General features: G+C 38.9%; 1 protein-coding gene across 1 annotated transcript in view; it reads right to left on the bottom strand.

Annotated features, from left to right (window-relative positions):
* Positions 1-3,296: 3,296 nt before the first annotated feature.
* The window catches only part of LOC149837749 (UDP-glycosyltransferase 83A1-like), a 39,105-nt gene continuing 25,503 nt past the window's right edge, over positions 3,297-16,898 (bottom strand). The window contains exons 2-4 of the mRNA XM_090008116.1: positions 4,119-4,190; positions 3,579-4,012; positions 3,297-3,488 (exon numbers count right to left, since the gene is read on the bottom strand). Of these exons, the coding sequence (XP_089864242.1) occupies positions 3,297-3,488; positions 3,579-4,012; positions 4,119-4,190 (698 nt within the window). The remainder of the gene's footprint in view (positions 3,489-3,578; positions 4,013-4,118; positions 4,191-16,898) is intronic.

The following is a 16,898-nucleotide window of genomic DNA, read 5'->3' on the forward strand; positions in this document are numbered from 1 at the left end:
TGAATCCCTCAGCAGACGTGGATGGGCTGGAAGGCTAGGGAAAGGAAGGGAGGAAGGAAAGGAAGAAGGAAAGAAAGGGAAGAAAAGAAAGGAAAGAAAATGAAGGGAAAAGGAAAGAAGAGGAAGGAAAGAGGGAAGAAAGAAGAGGGAAAGGAAGAAAAGGAGTTTACGTGAGTGTGCGGGAGAGGAAAGAAAAAAAAAAAGTGGAAGAAAGAAAGAAAGAAAAAGAAAGAAAAAGGAAGAAAAAAAAGAAAGAAAAGAAATAAAGAAGAAAAGAAAAGAAAAGAAAAGAATATATATATATATATATATATATATATATATATATATATATATATATATATATATATATATATATATATATATATATATATATATATATATATATATATATATATATATATATATATATATATATATATATATATATATAAAAGAAAATGGAGGAAGAAAGAAAGGAAATGGGAGAAATAGAGGGGCTGGAGGTTTGGGCGACCACCTTGTGGGTCCCACCTCTTTAAAAAAAATAAAAATAAAAAATAAATAAAAACAAAAATAAACAAATAAAAAAGAAGCATCTTTTTTTTTTTAATAAAATAGAAATGCAAATGAATGGGCCATCTCAGAGAGGGTCCAAATTTCAATTTTGGAATTCATTTTGAAGATTAGAGGGGTAAAATAGTCTTTTCAGAAAGTTTCCAGACGAAACGAGCTATTTTTGGCAGATTTTTAAACGAGCTCGGATTTTGAAGTTCAATACCCCGTTGCGAAGCAAATCCAGTGTAGAATTTGAAAATGTAATTTTGAAAGAAATCCAGATTGTTTTTCTCAAGAAAATATTTCCAAACGAAATGAGCTATTTTTAGCAATTTTTGAAACGAGCTCAGATTTTAAAGTTCAATACCCCATCGCGAAGCAAATCCAGTGTAGAATTTAAAACTTTGATTTTGAAACAAATCTAGATTGTTTTTCTTGAGAAAATATTTTCAAAACAAAATGAGCTATTTTTGGCAGTTTTTGAAATGAGCTCCGATTTTGAAGTTTAATAGCTCGTTGCGAAGCAAATCCAGTATAGAATTTGAAAATTTGATTTTGGGAGAAATCCATATTGTTTTTCTCGAGAAAATACTTCCAAATTTAGACTCTCGGTGGTAAAAATGTTAATTTTGGAAACCCGAGGTTCTGAAGTTAATTTATGAAAGCTTTTAAAACTCAATCTGGATTGAAATTTATAAAACTGGAGTTCTGGACTTCAAAAAATGAAATGAAATGTGATGAAATGTTATGAAATGCTGAGAAATGATATGAAATGATGAGAAATGACATGAAATGACATGCGAAATGCAGACCCTTAATAAAGAATTTTGGATGTCAGACCCCGATTGACACTTGTACCAGTTTAAAAAGCATTAAAATTGATAAAATTTGCAAAATAGCTCAAGAAATGGTTTTCGAGACTCTATTGGGTCAGAGTGACACTGAAAATTGGGGTTCGAGCTGGATTGAACTGAAATGAGCCAGATTGAGCTGGGTTTTAGAGTTTCAGAACTCCAATGAGCTGACAAGGCACTGACTCAACTGACCTTTCCGACTGAATTTTCAAAAAAAAACTGCCATTTTTAGAGAAATGGTACAGAATGGTCGCTGGAGTGAAGTGAATTACAAACTTGAACTGACTTTGAGCTAAGAAAAAGGTCAATAATACTGACGTGAACTAAAATCGAAGCTCGAACACTAGCTCAATTGACTGAACTCAACTCAATTTCAGCTGAAAGAGCTAAAATGGACTAAAATGGGCTCCTAGACACTTGGAAATGGTTTTGAACTGAAACTGGAGCGCTTGAACTCCTGGTGAGCTCAAGTTAGACTCTGGGGAACATGACTGACTGAGAATGACTGACTCGGAGACAATTGGCATGGATTTGAGTGAGAAACAAGCTCATTTCTGAAGAAATGATCCCATTTTGGCAGGAATGGTCAGAAATGGAAATGGTCTTCTCACTGTAAGCTCAGATGTGCTTGGAATGACTGATATTCTAAATGTTCTGAATTGACCAGTGAGCTTTGTTGACTTCGACTGACTGAGGTCCGGGATGACCTAGGGGTAAAATGGTAATTTTCCTAATAAAATTTGGTAAAATGGTGATTTTCTGAAACTAACTCAGGGTTTGACTCCTACACTGACCTAAAAGGGTTGGCACTGCACGAGGAGGGTTGTTTGAGAATGGATGAGGAAAATTTGGGGTGTTTACACACACACATTATTTGGTCTCTCTTTAATAGGGTTGGTTGGAATGCACTTTGTATTTAGACATGTTTTGTTATCATATAAACTCTCAGAGTCTTGAATAACTTGGCATGTTCAGGAGTCTTAGGATCCTTCTCTAGAACTAAGAATGACAGTGGAGTGAGGAAAAATGGGGCCCTGCCCCTCCTTGCCTCGTTTGGACCAGGGATGAAAGACATGACATAGGGATAGAGGTGGGGATGAGGGATAGACTTATGCTTCTCCCGGCCCGTCCTGTCTCCCATCCCTATTAGTAAAATAACTAAAATAACTTTAAGGATGGCACTGGACGGGAGAGAAACGGGACTCTGCCTCGCCTTGCCCCGTTTGAACCGGGGATGGAGAATGTGAAACAGGAATGAAAGCGGGGGATGGAGTTTAAAATTAAAACCTGTGTAGAGATGAAGGTGAGGATGGAGGACATAATTATGAGACAGGGCGGGGGTGGAAACCTTGTTCCCCCATCCATCCCCATCCACTGCTATCCCTATCTGAGACTTCCACATGTACCATGGGTTCAGAGACACTTCCCTTGGATCACTTAAGGATGCATCCAAAACCAGTTTGGTGGGCTCACTTTTCTCATCTGCACTGTCCCTCTAAGCACAACTCTTGATCTACGAGAATGAGCTTGGATTTGATCAAGCTGAACTGCGGTCCAAGAAGAGGTTTCATTACTATATATGTCTGCCAGTTGTTCCTTGGAATTGATAAATTGCACATATGGTTGCACTAAATGCAACCCACTTTCTTTCTTGAATTATCAACCATGCTGGAAGTGATCAATTAGGTTTACCTTATTATTTTCTAAAAGTTGGAAACGGTGCAATCATTTAATATAAGCTCAATTATTTAGTTGCCTTTGTTGTGAATAACGACGTGACATAAAGCCCGGAAGAGAGACATCCCCAGCAAAGTTTGAACAGTAAAATGACAATTCCTTATTGGTTGAAATAAGGGATTATGACTCAAGAAAATGTTTCTCAAATTTTCAAAATAACAATCCTCTCTAAATTATCAGTTCCCCCTTCATGGTGTTGACGAAACTTTCAAGATTCTTAAAACAAACACCACCCTTCATCACAGCCTTCCACCCCTTGTTTCTCAACTCCAAAACCCTTTCCCTTATTCCATCATCGTTCATCAATTCTACCAATTTGTCCTTGATTTCTTTTTTTCTGACAATTCCATCATTGTCCTTCTGCAATTCCAGCCCTACTTTTCAATGCTCAACTACATAGGTCTGGTTTTGAAACTGGTCTGCAAAGTAAGGCCAACACAACAAGGAGACTCCATTGCTTAGCCCTTCGATGGTGGAGTTCCAGCCACAATGAGTTAAGAAAGAAGCTATAGATGCGTGTGAGAGAACTTCCTTTTGTGAGCACCACCCCACAATGTGCCCGCGCTGGGCCACACGGTCCAGGAACCCATCTGGGTACACTGCAACAGACTGGTTCATGAGGGTTGGTCTTGAAACCCAAAGGAATGGTTTGCCAGTGAGCTCGAGCCCAAGTGAGAGCAAATCAATTTGGCGTTGATTGAGCATTGTGGTGCTCCCCAATGAGACGTAGATGACTGACCCAGCTGGGTGTCGATCGAGCCAGTCAAGGCAACTCAAGTCTTCTTGCCAAAACGAGGATGGTTGGTGCTTGGGGTGGTTAGCTGAGACAAGAGGGCCTACTGGTACAACATTTTCGATGATCTTGAACGCCGGCAACTCGAGTTCTGGAAATGAGTTGCAGAGTATGTGATCTAGGTCTTCTATTGCATCAACGCACTTCGAGAGGTACTTGAAGAAGCCCTCTTGTTGTTTGGTGTCTCCAAAGGGCACCCAGCATAGGTGAGCGGTTCATGTCTGGCACTCTCTCAGACAGGTGGATCAATTTGTCGTCCTTTGGAAAACCTGACACCACCAAAAGAATGGTTCCATAAATTGTCATTGACATTCAGCGAAGACTGGTACAAACTTTGAAGGTCATAACATTGGGATATTCAGCAGTGTCTAAACCGACTCAAAATCAAGCTCATTAACGTTGATATGGCCCTGTTTAGAAAGTAGTAGCTGGGATGGGAACTGGCATTTCAGGTGGTAGCTGTTAATTTCATGCTTTAGTGTAAATACAAATACAATGCCACTTACCATCGTAAATGCATTAACTCTCATCCCAGCAGCTACCAGCTTCCAAACTGCCACTAGTGGCAGTTTGACCAACTTTTTGCCAAATCAATGCATCAAACTCCTATCTCAGTTCTTAGATTCCAAACAGGAATGATTTAGGCTCCTTATTAGGAAGAAAGAAAATAAATCAGAAGGGAATTAGGCATGTTCTTTTAGGCTGCATTTCATGAACTCAGATTGGAGATCTGAGGGATCTCCACCAGAACCGGCGCTCCGTATCAGATGAGATCTAAGGCTTTGGGAGAATTTTGCACTATTGGTGGATCAAAGCGTGGGCCACAACCCCTTATCCATGTATCGGTGGATCTGGATGACAGATGAGGTGCAATCACATTGCACACTTTGAGTGTGCCGCTCTGCTGTTGCGCACCACAACTGAGGCTGTCAGCCAAAGATGGAATTAACGAAGGTGACAAGAACGCCATGGCTTGCTAGGTGATGCGAGAGCTCCATGAGAGGTGCGATGTGGCCTTGCGTAGGAAGTGGGATGACTAAAGCATGTGGTCTACCCATTGTAGGATCCCCTTTAACACTTTTTTTTTCAAAGAAGGATGCCCTCCTAGCAAAAGTTTTGTAGTTGAGGAATTATTTATGCACTCTCTCTCTCTCTCTCTCTCTCTCTCGAAAGGTGAAAAAACAAAGAGAGTGGATCACAAATGGTGTTGTCTTTACTCAAGTTCGCACGCTTCCTTACTACGCTCGATTGAGTATCAGGTCCAAGCAGCGCCGCTCATCATGGAAATGAACGACACCCAACACCTATCAAAAGCACCTCACTTTGGTCAATTCTCAGTCGTCCATTTATCCTTAGATGATGTCGTTCATCTAGGAAGTGAACTTCATAAAAAAAAATTGAGGGCCATCTATGTAAAAACCTACTGTTTGGACCAAGGGGGCTCCTCTTGTCTGGCAGGAGCAGTCGGTGAACTTCACTTTGTAGAATCCCAATGGTATGTGGTTGTATAACTGGTAGGGTCCAACTAACCCAGATTTCTCTGTTGAAAAAAAAAAAGAAAATGAAAAAAAAAACTACTTTTTGGATGTGTTTTGGGTGCCATGGTTTTTTCCATTCAAGGCTCCTTGACTCCATCCCCTTGCATTGCGCCCACCAATCCAAATCGTTTTCCATCAGCCCTCAAGTCATCCTTATCTTTATACACTTCCTTATTATTTCACTGATGCAAATTATCATTCATTTAAAGCTGAAATTTGTGTGAAGGAGTTTTTTTGGTTATTTAAAGGACTTTTTTTGTTATTAGAAAAATTAAATGTTGACAAACAAAAAATGCAACCCAAGGGCAATTATTACTGAATCGTCCACGCTGAATCTATCTATAAAGTCAGATTTGATCAAAACAACTTTCATCATAAGATTTAAGAGGCGTGCAAAAATGGATAATGATTGAAACCCAACTCCCACCAATGACATTTGTATGCTAACGCTCAGTCCAAGCTGAAATTTGTGTTGGGACGGACGATTCAAGTTGGAATTTGTATGGTATGCACCACAACAAAGCAGTGGATTAGCGACGACCACATTCCGTCGCTAACCGTCTTAGCGACGATGAGGCGACAATAAGCTTACGTCGCGAATTTTTCGACGCTAACTGGCGACGGAATAAATTCGTTGCTCGGTCCGTCGCTACTTGCAACGGAATAACAAGCGATGTATTCCGTCGCCAATCCGTCGATACTAAACGACGACCTCGGCTTGGCGACGGATTTACGTCTGTCGCTAAGCCATCGCTAGATTTATATGCATAGCAACGACTATTTCCGTCGCTACGCCGTCGCTAGGTTTATATCCATAGCGACGGATGTTTCCATCGCAAACACGAAAAAAAAAATAAAAAATTTATTTGAAAATTAAATACCGAGAACGATACAATTTATATTTCCTGTACAATTTATATTTCCTGTAAATAAAAAACAAACTACATAAAAATTTCCATATAAAAGGAATCTACAAACAATTAATCGTTCCACCTTAAAATTAACAAGTTTAATTATTTACAATTCAACAATTACAATTAGGAAACAAAAAGAATTAGAACTTCTTCAACACAGTTCTCTAATCATCCCCAAGATTTTGTGCATCTTCTTGTTCATTGCCTTTATCTGTCCCTTCAGCTCCGCTACGCAGATTATCGCAAGCAGCCTACACAAGAAAAGAACAATCAATATTGATAAACAAAATATAATGAAATAAATTACACACTACATGTGATTCTATCACGTGCTCATATGTGTTCTAAGGCAATAAAAAAATTTTATATGTGATTATAGCATGCTCATATGTGCTCTAAGGTAAGCAAAAAACTCTATATGTGATTTTATCATGAATTATATGTGTTTTAAGGCATTAAACATTTTTTATATGCCATTATATCATGCTCAGATGAGTTCTAAGGCAGCTAGAAAAACTTTATATGTGATTCTACCATTCTCGTATGTGCTTTAAGGCAGGCAAAAAGCTATATATGTGATTCGATCATGCTCGTATGTGTGCTAAGGCAGTCAAAAAATTGAATATGTGATTATAGCATGCTCATATGTGTTCTAAGGCAGACATAAAAACTCTATATGTGATTCTATCATGCTCATATGTTCTTTAAGGCAGGCAAAGCAAAAAACTTTATATGTGATTCTATCATGAATGATATAGGTTCTAAGGCAGTAAAAAAACTCTATATGTGATTTTGGCATGCTCATATTATTTTAAAGTAGTCAAAAAACTGAATATGTGATTATAACATGCTCATATGTGTTCTCAGGCAGTCAAAAAAATGAATATGTGATTATAGCATGCTCATATGTATTATAAGGCAGTCAAAAAAACTTTATATGTGATTCTATCATGTGCTCATATGTGTTCTAAGGCAATAAAAAAAATTTATATGTGATTATAGCATGCTCATATGTACTCTAAGGCAGGCAAAAAAATCTATATGTGATTCTATTATGAATTATATGTGTTTTTAGGCATTAAAAATATTTTATATGCGATTATATCATGCTCAAATGAGTTCTAAGGCAGCTAGAAAAACTCTATATGTGATTCTACCATGCTCATATATGCTTTAAGGCAGACAAAAAGCTATATATATGATTTGATCATGCTCGTATGTGTGATAAGGCAGTCAAAAAATTGAATATGTGATTATAGCATGCTCATATGTGTTCTAAGGCAGACAAAAAAACTATATATGTGATTCTATCATGCTCATATGTGCTCTAAGGCAGGCAAAGCAAAAAACTTTATATGTGATTCTATCATGAATGATATATGTTCTAAGGCAGTAAAAAAACTCTATATGTGATTTTGGCATGCTCATATGTGTTTTAAAGTAGTCAAAAAACTGAATATGTGATTATAACATGCTCATATGTGTTCTCAGGCAGTCAAAAAAATGAATATGTGATTATAGCATGCTCATATGTGTTCTAAGGCAGTCAAAAAAACTTTATATGTGATTCTATCATGCTCATATGTGCTCTAAGGCAGACAAAAAACTTTATATGTGATTATAGCATGCTCATATGTGCTCTAAGGCAGGCAAAAAACTCTATATGTGATTATATCATGCTCATATGTGCTCTAAGGCAGGCAAAAAGTTATATATGTTATTCGATTATGCTCATATGTGTTCTAAGGCAGACAAAAAACTGAATATTGATTATACCTGAGAGGGACTAGGAATCGAAGATCCCCTGTTCAGAACAAGATTGTTGATCTCATTTCGGAGAAAGGGGGCGACGGTGTCATGGAAGTAGTTATTCAGTGATTCCGTAACGATCTGGCGTACATCATCACCAGAAAGAATAGTCTGCCGCTTGGAGCTTATGTCGGCGCAAGAAGTCGGTGAGCCGTAACTGGATGAAGCAATAACTGGTGAAGTGTTCATATTACTCCCAAACCCGAACACGCGACCCTTTTTGGGTTCACCTGCTGCAGTCACCCATGCTGTAGGATCAAATGATGGATGCTGAGTAGCGTCATTGCTATATCGATCTACCATCTGTTGCTCATATGCCTCCTACAAAATAATGTTTAAAGTATGCATTAATAATTAATGATAACATTATGATAACTTGCATATATATTGCAATGATTATTAATAGAATAAATACATACCGTTGTCGTTCTCTCCTTCTCTGATACGAAGACTCCCGTGGTCTTCCGTTTATGTGTTTCAACAAATACGTCCTTATATGCTACAATGCCTCCTTTTTCTGCTTCCTGCGAAGTTAAAGGACAAAAGATTTAGTTTACAAGTTTGCAACAATACTTATAAAATTAATATTATATATTGATGAGTTACCATTTTCTTCAGGTGGCTCCCAAATGTCTTAGATTCATCTGTGTGTAGATGGTCTTTGAGCATTTTTGCTCGATTTTGTGCAGCCTTCGCAGAACAATTTCGAAATGCATCTCTTTCCCACTCATCGCACATTTCATCCCAATAATCTCTCCTGATAGTAATAGGGCCATGGCCCTTCCACTGTAGTGGATCATCTATTACGCCAGATGCTTTTTTTGCTGCAGTCTTTATAGTGTGCAACATGTCTACAAATCGATTGACAGCCACCTTCTGCCACACCTTCCTTGCATCATTTTCTTCTATCGTAGTTGCGAAGCGATTCGAAGCCTACAAATATTTTCAAAAAGTTAGTAGACATTACTTAAAAAAATTAAATATGAAACACATTAACTGTGAGGAACAAATGTATACCGTGAATGAGGACCACAATCTGTCTAATACCTTCTTTGGGTACTCTTTTCATTGAGCAACCGGTCCTGGTAGATGTTGAAGAAGTGAATTCCTAATCTCCCATACTACTTCTTGTGGCTCAAACCTCATGCTGCACATGAATTGTTACACAGTAAATATCAATATAAAATATTTATAAGATATGCAATAATTGAAAACGAAATACTTACGGTCGATTATTGATATACACTATTCGAATGAGTCTTCTTGTGCCAGACTAAGAAGACCCTGCTTCCTGTGTTGGCTCCTGACTTGTGTGATCAACTGGTGTAGGTGGGTCGTGTATAGGCGAAACATCATCTGTAAAAAAATATGTTAGAAGTTCTCAGAATGCGCATTTGAACTAATCAAGCATCCAATTAGTTAATCAATATACCTATCACAAGAGCCCGTGAAGATGAAGGTTGGACCTGGCTACTACTGGATGAGCAACCACTGTAACCTCCACGAATCATATTCTAACAAATAACATATGTCATACAATACAATCAAATAGTTCACATCAAGTACTACAATACATTCAAGTCATTCACATCAAGTATTACAATAATTTGAATCATTCATATCAAGTACTGCAATGCATTCAAGTCATTCACATCAAGCATTGCAATGCATTCAAATCATTCGCATCAAGTATTACAATGCATTCAAATAATTCAAATCATTCACATCAAGTATTGCAATAATTCAAATCATTCGTTGCATAAATTACAATACATTCAAATAATTTAAATCATTCACATCAAGTATTGCAATGCATTCGAATCATTCGTATCAAGTATTACAATACATTCAAATAATTCAAATCATTCACATCAAGTATTGCAATGCATTCGAATCATTCGTATCAAGTATTACAATACATTCAAATAATTCAAATCATTCACATCAAGTATTACAATGCATTCAAATAATTCGTATAAAGTATTACAATACATTCAAATAAAATTTTTAATCATTCACATCAAGTGTTGCAATACAACTCATGCATTCGCATCAAGTATTACAATATATTCAAATAATTCAAATCATTCACATCAAGTATTGCAATGCATTTGAATCATTCGTATCAAGTATTACAATACATTCAAATAAAATTTTTAATCATTCACACCAAGTATTGCAATACAACTTATTCATTCGCATCAAGTATTACAATACATTCAAATAATTCAAATCATTCACATCAAGTACTTCAATGCATTTAAATAGAGGTTTGTAGTACAAGATTTTGCTCACTATCTTGAGAATTCTTCCTCGTCACCAGTTTGACTTTCTTCTTCTTCTTCTTCATTGTTTTCCCATCCACTTGGTACATCATTTGGATCACATTCCTCTATGAATGTTTCATCGGCCAATGGAGATATGACATGCATATCATGCGCAACATCGTGACCATAAGCGAAGTCATAGATATCATCTGATTGATAGTAATCGTTGTCTTCAGCTAACTCATCTTCCTGTAACTGATCATACTCGGGGTATAGTTTAGACTTCACCTTGCAAACTGCCCACCATTCATTTCTATCTGACTTTTTAATACTCGGATATGAAGTATAATAAACTTGTTGAGCTTGCGAGGCTAATATGAATGGTTCATATGTTCCAAACCTGAATTTATGATTCACCTCCACAATGCCTGAAGCTTTGTCGAGTCTTGTTGCAGTTGGATCAAACCAATGACACTTGAATAAAATTACCTTGTTATTTATGCCTAAGTAAGTCAACTCCATTATTTCCTCTATAACACCGTAGTAATCATGTTCATTTTCACCGTAGCTGCTACCCATGACACACACGCCACTACTTATCGTTGATTTGTTTATACCGTAATCTTTTGTATGGAATCGATAACCATTTACGATGTACCCGTTATAGCATTGCACAACTTTAGTCGGACCATTTTCTAAATCACATATTCCTTGATCTTTAAAATCACCATGGCGGACCTACGCACAGACATAAACAATGATTGTGATCACGATCAATTAAGTAACTTAGTGTTGTTTATAAGTACAAAATTTATGTTAGCTTCTTTAGCAACTGTTTCAACCACTCCACAAACTTAGTTTCACGTTCTTTTTGTACTTCTGCATCAGTGAGATGTGAAACTTCTCTTTGCAAGTTCAGATCAAATCGTCTGCAAACCACAAATACTTATATTACCGAGCCATGTATCCACATATAGAACATAAAAGGATTTATAATTGTGTTGCATCTACATATACTTACTCGATGTATGGGTCGATCGATGAACAATTAAAAAGAATATAGATGTGTGCTGCGTCTTGCTCTCGATCTGTCAATAGCCTTGATCGACAACTACCAAATGCATGCCCAAGTGGTTGAAATATCAACAGCTTGTCAGCTACAGTTACTTGTTCTCCATCATCGTTACGGGGCGGACATGTGTAACGTGTTGGAATATGAAGTTCGAAGTACATAGATGAGAAATTTGAAATCTCTTCTAAAGTGTACGCCTCACAAATAGAGCCTTCTACTCTTGCTTTATTACGAACCTTTTTTTTAGGTCGAACATGCGTCAGACAAGAATATACATTTCAAATTTTAAATATCTGTCATTAAAGAGACAAATATAAAAAACATATACCTTTCAAATGGGTACATCCATCGATATTGCACAGGGCCACCAACTCTTAGTTCATATGACAGATGCATGATCAAATGTTCCATAACATCGAAAAATGCTGGCGGAAATATCTTTTCTAGCAGACAAACAGTGGTGATGACAGAGTCCTCGAGATTCTTTACATCTGATACTACGACCTCCGATGCGCACAATGTTCTGAAAAATCCGCTCAACTCAGACAATACTCCCCATATAGGTTTGTCTAACATATCATGGAATGCTAGGGGTAGCAATCGTTGCATAAAGATATGACAATCATGGCTCTTCAACCCATATAACTGTCCATCATCAATCTTCACAGCCCGAGCAATGTTAGAGACATATTCATCTGAAAATCTCAGTTGTCTCAACCATTGACATACATGTTTTATTTTATCAGGTCCGAGCATGTAATTTGCCTTTGGTTTCAGTACTTTGCCATTATACTCTTTGAGTTCCAATTCTGGTCTTTTACATATTAATTTTAAATCCATACGGGCCTTCGGATTATCCTTCGTTTTTCCTTTAACATGCATTACTGTATTGAACACATTATCAAACACATTTTTCTCCACATGCATCACATCCAAATTATGTCGTATCAATAGGGTCGGCCAATACGGTAGTTCCCAAAAAATAGATTTCTTTGTCCAATTGTGATCCTTCCCAAATCCACGGAAGGGTGTAGGACATCGGGCATCTGTTAATACATCTGGAAAATATCGCAATCTTCTTAGAATCTCTATGTCAGACAATCTTGAGGATGGACCTTCCGTTTCAGTTGTGCCCCCTTTAAACACATTCTTTTGTCGTCGGAATGGATGGTCGCTGGGTAGAAATCGACGATGGCACTCAAACCAGCAAGGCTTCCTTCCATGCCTCAATCTAAAAGCTTTGGAATCCTTCAAGCAGTACGGACAAGCCAACCTCCCATGTGTGCTCCAACCAGATAGCATACCATATGCAGGGAAGTCACTGATTGTCCATAGAACAGCAACCTTCATGTTGAAATTTTGTTTTTTGTGGGCATAATACGTGGTAACACCGTCATCCCATAGTACTTTTAGTTCATCAATCAATGGCCTTAGATATACATCAAGATTTTGGCCAGGTGAGGTCGGACCAGAGATCAACAGAGACAAGAAAAAATTTGGATGTTTCATACACAAGCTTAGTGGAAGGTTGTATGGAGTTACAAATACTGGCCAGCATGAGAATGGAGTTGATCTACCCCCAAATGGATTAAATTCATCTGTACATAGACCGAGTCTAACATTTCGCACTTCCATTGCGAAGTTCGGATGAGTACGATCAAAGTGCTTCCAAGCTTCAGCGTCAACAGGATGCGTGATCTTGTTTGCATCGTGTTGAACTTTATTTGCATGCCATCTCATGTGTTTAGCTATCCTTAAAGACATATACAATCACTGCAATCTAGGAGTGATAGTAAAGTAGCGAAGTGACTTGTATGGAACTTCCGTTGATCTCGTGCTACCATTGCCTCTTGTCTTTGGCTTGAACCGAGGATGCCCACATGACGGGTATGATATGTTGTTTTTCTGCTCCTTGAAATACAATATTTAGTGATTTGGACAAGCATCAATCTTTTTGTAACCCATACCTAGAGCGTTGACCATAACTTTCGCACGATAGAAATTTTGTGGCAATTTCTCATCTTTGGGCAACATACTCTTCACAATCATACACAAATGGTCAAAACATGATTGACTCAAATTATACTCGGACTTCAAATTCATTAGTTAAAGAAATGCAAACAAGATAGTGTGACTCTCACAACCGTTCCAAAGTGGCTCATCAGCATCTCTAAGTAAATCATAAAATCTACTAGCTGCATTGTTTGGTGATTCTTCATCTACGACAGTTCTTACATCACTAGAACTCATAGCAGAACCCAGTTCTGTTCCTGCGACATCAAATATCAAATCCGTATATAAATTATCGTGCACCACATTCACCCGTGCATCAAAATCGTTTCTAAATTCTTCTCCATGAAACGTCAAGTTCTGATAATCACTCACAAAACCCTTTCTGTATAGGTGATGTCTAACGCTATGAGGTTCTACAAATCGATTTTCTTACAAATCTTGCAGAGACACCTAATCTGACTTGTGGGATCCACTGTACTGACACTTGTCGTTGCAAATTCAATAAAATTGTCAACACCATCCATATATTCATGCGATAACTCATTGTCCACTATCTTACGGTACATCCATTTACGGTTTGTAGTCATTTTTTTATGAAGTTACGAATAATAGCCTAACGAATTAAAATAGAACAATCAGAATGCTACGATGAAGAACATATCAAATTTATCATGCAATATATGATGTCATACAATAACAAGAATTTTGATGCATGCATTGATAACTTAATATTTTCATGTGCAAACTATTAATGACACGATACAATCATTTGAAGCATACTTTCATTATACAATTTCACATGGAAGTCATAATCAAATTGAAAGTAACTACATGCAAGCATGGATACAATTACATCAAACATTGCAATACATTGTAATCATTCATATCAAACAAATGGCAAACATATACCTGCAGCAAACACACTTCAATATCTCACTAACTACTACCATGCCTAGCATGGACTCCGTACTCCAAAAATAAGAACACTTCAATATTCATACATTAAAATCATGCTAAGCATGATCTCCGAACTCCAACAAAGCAACCCTAAATATTAACAACTAAGTGAGTGTGTGAACAATAAAGTGTTATATCTAATAAATTAAATAACATGTGATACGCTTGCATCACTTACTCACCATGGGTATTTACCCGATTTGCATTGTTTTTGTCCCTTACTTACCACAAGTGGCTGAGCACGAGCTGGTTCCGTTGAAAAATCTTCACAAAAAAATGTTGTTTTAAAATGAAGTCACCACGAAAAAACCCCGAAGCAAATAAAAACATCTTGCATATGGCTTGAGAAGCCTAGTACCTAATGACCTACCGAAACCGCAGGGGGTCGACCCTCTGCCAGAACATAGGGGGTTAACCCCCTGCCGGAATAGCAGGGGGTCGACCCCCTGCCGAAAACCCCAGGGGGTCGACCCGCTGCCGGAAACCGTTTTCGGCAGCGGGTCGACCCCCTACAGGACACAACAGGGGGTCAACCCTCTGTCGGGGTCGACCCCCTGCCGTACACGGAAAGTGGTTGACCCCCTGCCGTACACGGCAGGTGGTCGACCCCCTGCCGGACATGGCAGAGGGTCGACCCGCTGCCGGAAACGACAAGGGGTCAACCCTCTGCCGGGGTCGACCCCCTACTGGACACGACAAGGGGTCGACCCCTTGGCGGAACCGCAGGGGGTCGACCCCCTGTCGAAACCGCAGGGGGTCGACCCCTTGCCGGGGTCGACCCCCTACCGGACACGGCAAGGGGTTGACCCCCTGCCGGAACCGTAGGGGGTCGACCCCTTGCTGGGGTCAAGCGCCTGCCGGACATGACAAGGGGTTGACCCCCGGCCGGACACGACAATGGATCGACCCTCTGCCGGGTTCGAGCGCCTGGCGGAGTCGATCCTTTGCCGGAAAATACAGGGGGTCGACCTCCAATCCATTTAACGGTGGGGCCCAGAAATACCTGCGCTTCCTCCGGGCGGCGGCGGCGGAAGGTTGACAGAGATCGACTTCCGGCGAACGGTGGGGGCCGGCAGAGAGGTCGACAGGATGGATAGGGCGGCCGAAGGAAGAGGCGGCGTGCGGGAGCGGGAGCAGCGAAAGAAGAAAGAAAAAAGAGGGCTGGGATTAGGGGTTATGCGACATTTAGCGACGGCTTAGCGACAGATTAATTCCGTCGCTAAGCCATCGTAATTCAAAACATGAAAAAAGGCGACATAATATATTTCATCGTCCAGGCCGTCGCTAAATAGCGATGGAATATAATCCGTCACAATTCCATCGCTAAATGCCGTATTTATTACAACAAAATATTCTCTCGCAAAATCCGTCACTACTTAGCGACGGAATATAATCTGTCACTATTTTCATAAAATTCTCCAATTATAGCGACAGATGCATTTCTCTCGTTAATACGTCGCTAAGTAGCGACGGAATAATGTCGTCGCTAAATTCCGTCACTAATCAACTGTTTTTTGTAGTGATGGTTGTATTCTGGTACGGGTCTGCCTAACCCCAACTTTCTTTGTCGAAAAAAATGTTATCAGTATCGAAACTATTGGCCCTATACGCATTGCATTGGCAGATATGCTGCAAGCTTGAATCACCTATTTTTTAATAGTCCATGCAGCAAGGCCTGCATTATTGCACCCTCCAGTATGTGATGGTCTCCTCAATCATCCACCTATCAAAACAACTAGCCCTACATCAAAGAATCACAAATTGTGAATCACATGCCACCAAGAAGAACAATTATCACCATATGCTACAAGAAACCTGTGGATTAGCGATGACGTAAATCCGTCGCTAAACAGTTTAGCGACGGATTAGCGTCGGATTAGCGACGGAAAACTTTCATCACGAATTTTTCGACACTAAGTAGTACCAAAACTTATCCGCCGCTAATTCTGTCGCTACTTTGCGACGGACTAGCGACAGATATAATCCATCGCGAGTCCTTCGCTATTTTTAATTAGCGATGGATAATATCTGTCGCTAATCAATCGTTAAATTTAAAAAAAAAATAAAAAATTTTAAAAAAAAAATTGCTCGCTGTCGGCGCGTTCTTTGGCAGGGAGAATTTTTTTTTACAGAACCGGCGCATTCCGGCGTCGGGACGCTCTTCCGCAGCGAGCCAGTCATGATGGGAGAAGGGGTCATATGGCGTGATGGAGGGCAATCAGGTGCTTAATGCACAAATTTTGTGATGCCGCAAAAACTCGCACAGAAAAGAGAGACAAAATATTTAGGCGAGAAAGAGAAGAGAGATCCGTGACTACATGAAGGTTGATCGTTTCTACAGAACAAACCAAAAACTGATAAACTGAGATCCCTTAAGAAAAGTAAAAATTAAAGTTAAAAAATAAAA

This window comes from Nuphar pumila, chromosome 5 (assembly GCF_984573655.1).
Source record: "Nuphar pumila chromosome 5, dmNupPumi1.hap1.1, whole genome shotgun sequence".
NCBI lineage: Eukaryota > Viridiplantae > Streptophyta > Magnoliopsida > Nymphaeales > Nymphaeaceae > Nuphar > Nuphar pumila.